The 12450-nt window shown below is 41.8% G+C and overlaps 1 protein-coding gene across 2 annotated transcripts in view; it reads left to right on the top strand.

Moving 5' to 3' along the window:
- ZNF614 (zinc finger protein 614) overlaps window positions 1-7772 on the top strand; it is a 17413-nt gene extending 9641 nt beyond the window's left edge. For both annotated transcript variants that reach the window (XM_023182586.2, XM_023182587.2), the window contains 3 exons: window positions 4977-5103; window positions 5368-5463; window positions 6121-7772. In XM_023182586.2, the coding sequence (XP_023038354.1) occupies window positions 4977-5103; window positions 5368-5463; window positions 6121-7631 (1734 nt within the window). In that variant the 3' untranslated portion in view covers window positions 7632-7772. The remainder of the gene's footprint in view (window positions 1-4976; window positions 5104-5367; window positions 5464-6120) is intronic.
- The last annotated feature ends 4678 nt before the right edge of the window (window positions 7773-12450 follow it).

Here is a 12450-nt window from a genome sequence, read left to right on the forward strand (position 1 = left end):
AAAAAAAAAAAAAAAAAAAAGAGTTTTATTTGTTATAACTATTTTTTTGAGACAGAGTTTTGCTCTGTCGCCCAGGCTGCGAGTTTTTTTTTTTTTTTTAAATAGACCGCGTCTGACTCTGTCACCCAGGCTGGAGTGCAGTGGCGCGATCTCAGCTCACTGCAAGCTCCGCCCCCGGGTTCGCGCCATTCTCCTGCCTCAGCCTCCCGATTATCTGGGACTATAGATACCCACCACCACGCCCAGCTAATTTTTTGTACTCTTGAACAAGCTTCCGGTTGGTGAACATATCAGGGTGCTGGGAGGATGCCACACCCAGAGGGGAATGGAAGCTTGGATGCCCTCTTCCATATCTTGCCCTATGCATTTCTTCAATCTGGCTGTTCCTGAGTTATATCCTTTATAACTAGGTACCATAAGTAAAGTGTTTCCTGAGTTCTATGAGCTGTTCTAGTAAATTATCAAACCTGAGGAGGGGTTTGTGGGAGCCCCAAATTTATAGCCAGTTAGTCAGAAACACTGGTAGCCCAGGACTGGTGACTGGCATCTTAAGAGGAGGCAGTTTTCTGTTTTTTTTTTTTTTTTTTTTTTTTTTAATGTATATTCTCCAATTTAAAACTTTTAATTGAAAAGTAAACTTTAATGTCAAATGCAAACTTGGGGAGGGCAGAAAAATCACACACAGGCTGTCACTTCACACTTGGACGGTCGCACAGCTGCCCGACAAAGGCGCTCCTCACTTCCCAGACAGTGCGGGGGCCAGGCAGAGGCGCTCCTCACTTCCCAGAAGGTAGTGGTGGTGGCGGCAGTGGCCGCAGTGGTGGCATGGGGCGGCTGGGCAGAGGCGCTCCTCACTTCCCAGACAGTGGGGCAGCCGGGCAGAGGAACTCAAGAGGGGGCAGTCTTGTGGGATTGAACCCTTAAATCTGTGGATTCTGACATAGATAGTGTCAGAATTGAATTGAATTGTTGGACATCTAGTTGATATTTAGATAATTGGAGAATTGGTTGTTAGTGTTGGAAAACACTGCACAAAAAGAACATTCAGTGCTGCAAATCTTGCCAACACTTAAACTATGTTATCAAATTGCGTATTTTCCATGATCTAGATGATCCAGTATTTTTTTTTTTTGAGACGGAGTCTCGCTCTGTCTCCCAGGCTGGAGTGCAGTGGGGCTATCTCAGCTCACTGCAAGCTCCGCCTGCCGGGTTCATGCCATTCTCCTGCCTCAGCCTCCCGAGTAGCTGGGACTATAGGCGCCCACCACCACGCCCAGCTAATTTTTTTTTTTTTTTGAAGTTTTTAATAGAGACAGGGTTTCACCGTGTTAGCCAGGATGGTCTCGATCTCCTGACCTCATGATCCACCTGCCTCGGCCTCCCAAAGTGCTGGGATTACAAGCGTGAGCCACCGCGCCCGGCCGATCCAGTATTATTTTGCCTTGTTTCACCAGTGAGGTTCAGATCCTTCTCATCTCTTTGTTGTTTCTTTGGATTATTTATTCTGTGATAAAGTGTCTTTAGTCTTTGCTCATTTAATTTTTTTGTGGTCTTACTGATTTATAATTGTTTGTCGTGACTAGATATTGATTCTTTTTATATGTTGCAAATATTTTTCTAGAGTCTTACTTCTCTTTTAGCTTGTTCAAAATATTTTTTCCCATGCAGGAGTCATTTTTGTTTTTTTTTTTAAAGCTTTTTACTTGTATCATGAACATGTTTTTATTCCTTTTTTTTTCTTCTTTATTTGGGACAGGGACTCGCTCTCTTCCCCAGGATGGAGTGCAGTAGCACAATCATGGCTCACTGCAGCCTCAACCTCCTGGGTTCAAGTACTATCTGCCTGCCTTAGCCTCCTGAATAGCTGGGACCACAGGCATCCACTACCACACCCAGCTAATTTTTTGTTCTTTGTTGAGAGTAGAGACAGGGTCTCACTATGTTGCCCAGGTTGGTCTCAAACTCCTGGGCTCAAACTGTCCTCTGGAATTACTGGGATTACAGATATATGCCCGACTTCTGGCCTCATAAGTTCTTCTTAAGTTTATATCTTATATTCATTGTCTGTTAGTACCTAACAAATTACTCCAAAATGTAGTGACTTGAAACAACACTTAAAAAAAATATCTCACACTTTCTGTGGCTCAGGAATAAGAGCATGGCTTAGCTGGCTACTTTGGTTCACAGTCTCTCATGCGGTTGTAATCAAGGTGTTAGCTGGGTTGGAATCTGATCTGAAGGCTGAAATGGGAAAAGATGCGCTTCTAAGCTCACTTAATGGTTGTTGGGAGGATTCATTTCCAGAATGAGAAATGAGGCAGTTTTGTTGGGGTCCTCAGTTTCTACCTGTCTGTCTAAGCCCACCTTTAGTTTTTTGCCACATGCACCTCCCCTATGTGCCAAATTGTTTAATCAAAGCTAGAACATGACAGCTTCTGCTAGCAAGATGGAAGTCATAAAGAGTGTAATCTTAAAGTGGCATCTTGTCACTTTTACTGTATTCTTTTCTTTAGAAACAAGCTTTTAGGCCATTTGATACTCAGGAGAATGGTACTGCACAGGGGCGGGAACACCTAGAGTATAATAAAGAATTTGGCTAGCCTTTGTTTTCTTTCCTGGGAGGTAACCTCTAAACCCTTGTAATTACCCAAGTTAGTGTCTGTGTCATTCATAGTGGGCCACTCATATTTGATAGTTTATATCTATATGTACAGTGGTGACTCATAGTGGGTCCCTAGATAATTTATGGCAGTGACATGACTCTGGATAGGGGCTGCCCATGCCAAAAAGAGCACTATGTGATTAAAGAGTTGTGGCTTTGAGCCATGTAATACCAGTCAGGAAGGGGAGGGAACTGGAGACTGAACTCAGCTACATGGGCAATGCTTCAATAAACTGTGCCTACATAATGAAGTCTCAATAAAATCTCTGGACATCAAAGTTTGGGTGCGCCTCACTGGTTGGCAAGTACTCTTGAATATTGTTACATGATGCAGTCAGGAAGACGTCATGCCACCCAAGACTCTATGAGGAGAGGGCAGTCAGCAGCTTTATGTCTGGAACCTTCCCAGACCTCACCCTGTGCATATTTTCCTTTAGCTGATTCTGATTTGTGTCATTTTGCAATAGTAAAGTGCTCATTGTAAACACAGCACTTTCTTGGGTTCTCTGAGTTGTTCTATCAAATTATTAAACCTGAGGGAGTCATGGTAGCTCCACACATTTGTAGCAAGCTCGTTGGAGTTGAGGGTGGTCTGTGTAGCCTTAAGCTTGCAGCTTGTGTCTGAAGTGACAGCAGTCTTGTGGAGGATTGCTCTTTTAACCTGGGAAGTTTGGCCTAACCCAGGTAATTGATGTCAGAAGTCACTGCAGCTAGAGAATGAGATTATCAGAGGCCACCTTAGAGTTGGCCTGCAAGATTTCCACCCAGTAATAAATTCTTTTGGACAGTGGAGTGAGGTAGAAATTTAACTTTATACTTACCCAGTCAATAGACATCTCACATAAAGATTTTGGAATGAGATAAGCTGACCAGGCTTGAGCAGTTGTGCCCTCTCATGAGTCTACTTTCTTGACTATGCAGCATCCCACACAGTAATATAGGATAGATTCTCTTATCAGTATTTCCTTGGATCTTAGTTACCTCTACTTTACACTTTGTAGTTCTCCGAAAAGTTATTGTGAAGCAGGAGAATGACAGTTTAGTTGACAAAGAGGTCCTTGATATCACAGTTGTAAGACAGCAAGTCATCTGCTAGCCATGTGTTTTAATCCTAAATGGCCGTCCAAAATTGGCCTTTTTTGTTGCAAGAATCAAGACTTCGAAGATTATATTCCATACGTTTCTGGATTATATTATTGAAATGTCAGCCATCAGTATATTTTGTTATTTCTTTGTAGGTAATCTGTCTTTTGTCTCTTGATGATTCTATAGTTTTCCCTTTGCATTTGATGTATGATAGTTTCAGTCTGATGTGTCACACCAGTTGTGACTTCCTGCTCTGAACTTGTTGGGATTTCTGAATTTGAGATTTGAGATATTTAGTCCTGAAATATTTTAGGTTTTAGATATTTATTAATATACATTGCATCTCTATTACACTATTTTCCCTTTTAGAAACCATAAGTGGGCATACATTAGGTCTTACAACTCTGTATTTCATATTTATTAACTTCTTTGTTACGATTTATCTCTTTTTCTCTGTACTGCATTTTCTGTCATTTCCACAGTTATATATTCCAATTCACCAATAATCTTCAGGGTATTGATGCTGTTAATCTGTCCATTAATACACATACGTACGTATGTTTTTCTGTTAGAAGTTTTTTTTTTGCTGGGCACGGTGGTGCACACCTGTAATCCCAGCACTTTGGAAGGCCGAGGCAGGAGGATCACTTGAGGCCAGAACTTCAAGACCAGCCTGGTCAACATGACAAGACCCTGTCTACAAAATTGGTAGTAGCATCTGCCTGTAGTCCTAATTGCTTGAGAGGCTGAGGTTGGAAGGTTGCTTGAGCCTAGGAGTTCAAGGTTTCATTGAGCTATTACCGTGACACTGCACTGCATTTGGGGCTACAGAGAAGACCCTGACTCTTTAAAAATTAAAAAATAAAATCTAATCAACTCTAAGGGCCTTTTGTGCTTTATACTTATATAGTTTCTTCTTTTCTCTTACATTTATTTAAAAGCACTATTTTTTGAATTCAAGATGTGGAGTCTATTCATGACAGATCCTTGTATTGGCTGTGAAGTCATTAGTAATGTAGGGATGTTTTATTTGTCCTGATGTCATTTGCCTATGTTTAATATTTAGAAATAGGTGTTAATATGTATAGATAGAGGATTTTGCTCCTACCAAAGTATATTTGAGAAAGGAATATAGATGCAGGCTGTATTGTGAAATTAAAAAAATATATATACTTCTATATTAACAATAGGAGTTTATATCATATTAAATAGGACTTTGTAATTACAGGAATCACTGACCCTGGAGGATGTGGCTGTGGAATTCAGCTGGGAGGAGTGGCAGCTCCTGGACACTGCTCAGAAGAACCTGTACCGGGATGTGATGGTGGAGAACTATAACCACCTAGTATCACTGGGTAAGAATAGTTCCCCTGTGTCACCTAGAGGTGCCTACAATGCCCAGACACTGTCCTATGCTCACCGAATCAAAGCTTTACAGTCACTGTGGTGTTTGGAAGAGTTACATTTTCAGTCCCCTCTCTGACCCCAAAGTGGTATAATCTCTTCTAAGAGAGAATGCTTACTTTGAAATTGTTTTCTTCATCGCAGGTATTATTTTCCCATCTTGACATACTGGACTCCAGTTCAGTATGTTTGTGTTTGTCTTTCCTCATGAACAGGGTATCAAACTAGCAAACCAGATGTACTCTCCAAGTTGGCACATGGACAAGAACCATGGATAACAGTTGCTAAAATCGAAAATAAAAATTGTCCAGGTAAGTGAGAACCAGCAAGGACAGTGGCTATAGGAGTCTTATTGTAGTCATTAAGGAAAGGTGTCACAGATGTGAAGTATCTGAGGATACCTAAGCAACTCCACCATATATTCATCTCCCCATCTAATAACTTTTTTAATGTTGTTATAGCTTTAAAGACTTTTTGTCTTTTCTTGGATCTGATTCTTACTTATTTCAGCTTTTATCTTCATAATTTCCTTTTATACTGGGATCATAGAGTTGACAATAAAGAGCCAGCCCCCAGCAAATCATCTCATAAGCTTTTTTTTTTTTTGAGACTGAGTCTCGCTCTGTACCCCCCTAGGCTGGAGTGCAATGGGGCAATCTCGGCTCGCTGCAACCTCAGCCTCCTGGGATCAAGCGACTCTCTTGCCTCGGGATCAAGCGACTCTCTTGCCTCAGCCTCCTGAGTAGCTGGGAGTAGCTGCCAGCACGCCCAGCTAATTTTGCATTTTTAGTAGAGATGGGGTTTCACCACATTGGTCAGGCTGGTCTCAAATTCCTAACCTTGTGATCCGCCCGCCTCAGCCTCCCAGAGTGCTGGGATTGCAGGCATGAGCCACCGTGCCCGGCCTCATAAGCATTTTTATCTCATACAATTCTCATGGAAGAATTTGTTATTCTGTTCCTTCTTAGGAATCGGGAAAGGTGACAGTCTTCTGCAAGAGCACTCTCCAAACCAAAGACTTCTGAAGAGCGTGCAGCAATGCAATGGACAGAATACACTTAGAAATACTGTACATCTCAGCAAGACACATTTTCCTATAGTGCAAAATCATGATACATTTGACTTGTACAGAAAAAATTTGAAATCAAGTTTAAGTTTAATAAACCAGAAGAGAAGACATGGAATAAATAACCCTGTTGAGTTTATTGGAGGTGAGAAAACGCTTAAGCACGAATGTATGCATGCTAAAACTAGATTTTCTGAAAATGCAAAATGCATCCATACAAAATTCCAAGTCTTTAAGCATCAGAGGACTCAGAAAATTGAGAAACCCCATGCATGTATTGAATGTGAGCAAACCTTCCTTAGGAAGTCTCAGCTCATTTACCATGAGAACATTCATATACCAGAGAATCCTGGAAGTGGTCAATGTGAGAAATTATCCAGAAGTGTCCTGTTCTCTAAGCATCTGAAAACTAATACAAGAGACAAAATCTGTATACCCGTTGAATATAGAAAAGGCTGTACTGTGAATAGTAGTCTCATTGCACATCAACAAACCCATACAGAAGAGAAATCCTATATGTGCAGTGAGTGTGGAAAGGGCTTTACAATGAAGCGCTATCTAATTGCTCATCAGCGAACTCATAGTGGAGAGAAACCTTATGTGTGCAATGAATGTGGAAAAGGTTTCACTGTGAAGAGCAATCTCATTGTACATCAGCGAACTCATACAGGGGAGAAACCCTATATATGCAGTGAATGTGGAAAAGGCTTCACCATGAAGCGCTATCTTGTTGTACATCAGCGAACTCATACTGGAGAGAAACCCTATATATGCAGTGAATGTGGAAAAGGCTTTACCGTGAAGAGCAATCTCATTGTACATCAGCGCTCCCATACAGGAGAAAAATCTTACATATGCAGCGAATGTGGAAAAGGCTTCACTGTCAAACGCACTCTCATTATACATCAGCGAACTCATACAGGAGAGAAATCTTACATATGCAATGAATGTGGTAAAGGCTTCACCACAAAGCGCACTCTTATTATACATCAGCGAACTCATACAGGAGAAAAACCCTATGAATGCAATGAATGTGGTAAAGCCTTCAGCCAGAAAATATGCCTCATACAACATGAGAGATGTCATACAGGAAAGACTCCCTTTGTATGTACTGAGTGTGGAAAATCCTATTCACACAAATATGGTCTCATTACCCATCAGAGAATTCACACAGGAGAGAAACCTTATGAGTGCAATGAATGTGGAAAAGCTTTCACCACAAAGTCAGTACTCAATGTACATCAAAGAACACATACAGGAGAGAGGCCGTATGGATGCAGTGATTGTGAGAAAGCCTTCTCCCACTTATCAAACCTTGTCAAACATAAGAAAATGCACACAAGAGAAATGGGTAGAATCAGTCAAGTTGAAAACTCCTGTAATGAAGAGTCACAGCTCCTTCCTTACAAGTGAACTCATACAGAATGAAAACCCTACTAGTGCAGTGAGGCCAGGCACAGTGGCCTACGCCTGTAATCCCAGCACTTTGGGAGGCCGAGGTGGGCGGATCACGAGGTCAGGAGATTGAGACCATCCTGGCTAACACAGTGAAACCCCGTCTCTACTAAAAATACAAAAAATTGGCCAGGCGTGGTGGCGCGTGCCTGTAGTCCCAGCTACTAGGGAGGTGAGGCAGGAGAATGGTGTGAACCCAGGAGGCGGAGCTTGCAGTGAGCCGAGACCGCGCCACTGTACTCCAGCCTGGGTGACAGAGCAAAACTCAGTCTCAAAAAAAAAAAAAAAAACCTGACTAGTGCAGTGATTATGGAAATGCCTTTTGTGGCAACTCAGCCTTCATTAAACATCAGTGTGTTTCTAGCCAATTGGAACATAAACATGGTGCTGCCTGTTGACAGATGTGTGTCTGTCCTCAGGAGTTAAAATAATTTGCCCTGGAGATCAACTTGATGAATACAGCAAATAAGGTAGTGCCTTTAGTGGTCTTTTACCTCATATTTTCTGTCAATGAAAACATGTTGAATAAACTATATTAATGTGGAGATGTTTTGAGCAATAATTTCTGCTCATATGTCTGAAAAGTATACAGAGATAAATTCTGTGAATGCAGAGCCTAGGAAAAGTCTATGGAAAGACAGATTTATTATCAGGTGTCATCATAGATTTCAATGTAAGTGAGCTTATTGTTGATAGAAAGATGATGACTATGACAAAGCCTTTACTCAGAAATATGACCTCAGTGAGTGTCAACGTTTACACTGGAGAATAAGGTGACAGTATTAATGGCAGGATTTCAGTGACGCACTCAGCTTCATCATTTGTCAGGAGATCACATAGAAGGTAAAATTGTTCCGAACATGCTATCAATGTGGAAAACCTTTAGCCAAATATCAAGAGCTCATGAAGGCATGAAATGTGGTGAAAATGATGAATATTTGAGTGCTTTTTCTTAATAAGTATAACCTTAAACATCAGCTAATACACCTGGTGTGCATTTTCAGACAGGATACCTTAATCCTCATTTCTAGTTGCCTTGCCAATGATTCCATAATATACTATGTCTCATTACTGTTTATTTTTACTGTTTTGTAAAATTGTGGTATAATAAGAAATACATTTGGTCTTTGTTCCTGGTTCCTGGCACAGAGCTCCTAAAACCCTTAGAATTTCATGAGTGATAGGAGTGGGGTTTTTTTGTTTGTTTGGTTGGTTTTTGCTGTTGTTATTCATAGCACTGCCCTTTTAATTACACCTGATTATACTACTGAGGTGACTTATGGTTGGTGCCTAGACAGCCTCAGAATGGGGCTGTTCCCTACGAAGATCAAGTAACTAGAGGATGGAAACTTTGTGTCCATTTCTCCCACCTCCTGGAAGGGGAGGGGGGCTGGAGATGAGATTAGACAATGAGATTAAGAGAACTCCAAATAGCCCAGGAGGGTGGTGCACCCCCAACTTCATAGGGATAGCAGCTCCTAAGATTAGGGGAACCCTTTTTAGGCTTTACTCTGTACCTCTTCATTTGAGTGTTCATTTGCATCCTTTATAACCAGTAAAACAAAGTATACTGTTTCCTTGAGTTTTGTGAGCCCTGTAGCAAATTATCAAACCTGAGTAGGGGTAGTGGGAACTCAGAATTTATCACCATTCAGAACTGCAGGTTGTCCTTGTGAGCGGCATCTGATGTGGGGGCAGTTTGGACTGAGCCCCTTACCTTGTGGAGTCTGCACCAACTTGGAGAAGTTGGTGTCAGAATTGACTTGTCGAACACCCAGTTGGTGTGGGGGAATTAGATAATTTACTGGTGTCAGAAAATACCCCAGAACCACCACCCCATATTATGATTAGCTCTTTTCCTGTCTTTGGCTCTAAGCTTAATTGTCCATTAAGCAAACTGAAGTAGTTTAAAAAGAAATTGAGTATGTTAAATATATTAACATATTTGGACTTGCTTGACTAAGATTATACAGATGATCAGTTTATAAAACTACCTTCAACTTAAATAAATTTGAACTCAAAAGAATTTGCCAAACTAGTCTAGAGGCTTTGCTAGTATCCTTCAGCCAACTTCTAGGAAAAACATCCTACATAACCATAATTATCAAAACCAGAAAAACAACATTGGTAGGATACTATAAAGTAATCTTATTTGGGATTTGACTAAGTTTTACATGATTCTTTCCTTTTTAGTTTGTATTCCAAGAAGTTGTATTACATGTATAAATTCGTGTAACCACTGCAACCACATAAAACTATTTAATGAACACAAACTCCCTCATGCTACCTTTTTATGCTTACACTCCATCCAAACCTAACTCTGCCAACCACTTTTCTCCTGTCAGTATAATTTTCGTCATTTCATGAATGTGATAAAAATAAAATTGTTTTTGTAAATGGTTTTTGTAAATTTTATATAAATAAGTTATATAAATTTTTATTGATAGAGAGTATGTAAGCTTTTGGCATTTTTGTCACTCAGCAGATTACTCCTAAGGTTTATATAAGTTGATGAATAGTTGTTTTATTATGATTTTTTTACCACCATGTATCTAACCAGATGAAAGCTGTTTATATTAGAGAGTAGTATATGTATTTGATGTACTAGTTTGTTTATCCATTCACCTATGAGATATTTGCACTGTTTTCCTGGTTTTAAGTGTTATAAATAAAGATGCTGTGAAATCTAAATCGAAAGCAATATAGGATTTTGCTTTTGATTTTTTTTTTTTTAGGATTTACAATCTTAACTTTTTTTTTTTTCTTTTTTAAGAGATAGGGTCTCTTGAGAGGCCAAGGCAGGCGGATCACTTGAGGTCAGAAGTTCAAGACCAGCCTGGCCAACATGGTGAAACCTTGTCTCTACTAAAAACACACACAAAAAATTAGCTGGGCCTGGTGGTGGGCTGTTGGGAGCTGAAGGCCCGTGGGATGTGACCAACTCAGCATTCCACTGGAGGCTATGTGATCAAACAGCAAACTGTTTATATGAATTCAGGATGTGGGCAAACTCCCGACTGTTTCCGCTGCCAGAAGGTTTGCTGAGGGCAATTGCTTCCTAGTGCCGAGCTCCTTGAGGTTATCTACTGGGCCATCTAGAGAATGCCGTCTTGCAAACCCTACTCTGGAGCGAGCAGCTGACTTCTTCTTCCACCCCCCTTTTCACTATCTTTCTTTTGCCTAATAAATACAGAGGGCTATGTAAAGCTCAAGGCCCTTGTCCACTAGAGGCAAGGTGCCCCCTGACCCCTTCTTCCAAATGTACTCTTTTGTCTCTTACTCCCATTTCCCCCACTTTTTTCAGTCCCCCTAGGTCTGTGTGGGTTACATAGTGGTGCCCTGAACAGTGACAGGATCAGGTGTTCTACAGTTGGCGCCTGTAATCCCAACTACTTGGGAAGCTGAGGGAGGAATCACTTGAACCTGGGAGGCAGAGGTTGCAGTGAGCTGAGATCCTGCCACTGCACTCCAGGCCTGGGCGACGGAGTAAGGCTCTGTCTGAAAACAAAACAAAACAAAACAAAAGAGTCTCTGTTGCCTAGGCTGGAGTGCAGTGATGCAATTATAGCTCACTGCAGCCTCAAACTCCCGGGTTCAAGTGTTCCTCCTGCCTCAGTCTCCCAAGTTGGTGGGACTACGTGTGTGCACCATCATGCCTGACTTTTTTTTTTTGTAGAGACAGCATGTTTTAGGCCATTTTTGTATTGCTATAAATAAATACTTGAGGCTGGATAATTTATAAGAAAAGAGGTTTAATTGGCTCATGATTCAGGCTGTACAGGAAGCATAGCACTGGCATCTGGTCCTGGGGAGGCCTCAGGAAGCTTACAATCATGGTGGAAGGTGAAGAGGGGGCAGGAGTAAGACAGAGTGGAGGGAGTAGGTGCTGCACACTCAAATAGCTAGATCTTGCTAGTACTCACTCACTATTGCAAGGGCAGCATCAAGCCCTGAGGGATCTGCCCCCATGACTGAAACACCTCCCACCAGGCCCCACCTTGAACATTGGGGATTACATTTTTTTTTTTTTTTTTTTTTTTTTTTTGAGACAGTCTCCCTCTGTCGCCCAGGCTGGAGTGCAGTGGCATGATCTTGGCTCACTGGAAGCTCCACCTCCTGGGTTCATGCCATTCTGCCTCAGCCTCCCAAGTAGCTGGGACTACAGGCGTGTGCCACCACACCCAGCTATTTTTTTTTTTTTTTTTGTATTTTTAGTAGAGACGGGGTTTCACCATGTTAGCCAGAATGGTCTTGATCTCTTGGCCTTGTGATCTGCCCACCTTGGCCTCCCAAAGTGCTGGGATTACAGACGTGAGCCACCGTGCCCGGCCTCTTACCCAACCCTTCTTTCTCCTTGAAGTGGTCCTGTTCCTTTACTTTCTGGCCATTTCTCCTGAGTCCTGCCCTCATATTTGGCTCCACCGGGGTACCAAGCTCTCCCCTCCGCCTTGGGAACTATACTTTCTGGCTTTTACTGGCTTTTCCCCATGCCTTTCACGCAACATAAATTTGGCACGTTCCAACCGTTTTCATTACGTAGTCTGTGACTGCTACCCCTGTTCCGTCAGCGTAGCTAGCAGCCCTCTTCTGCGTTCAAAAGGCGCTTCAAGCCACTTTCTGCTAGAAATCCGGCGGCCAAAGGGCGGAGGTGTCCCTTCTCGGCCGGTTCTCCTTTTTCCTCACAAGGAACTGTTTCCTAACCTTTGTACAAAGTGTAAACGTCGCGGCCATCTTAGCCTTCTATTCAGCTGGTGAAAGGGATTTACCTCCACGCCAT

Source organism: Piliocolobus tephrosceles, chromosome 21, assembly GCF_002776525.5.
Source record: "Piliocolobus tephrosceles isolate RC106 chromosome 21, ASM277652v3, whole genome shotgun sequence".
Classification (NCBI taxonomy): Eukaryota; Metazoa; Chordata; class Mammalia; order Primates; family Cercopithecidae; genus Piliocolobus; species Piliocolobus tephrosceles.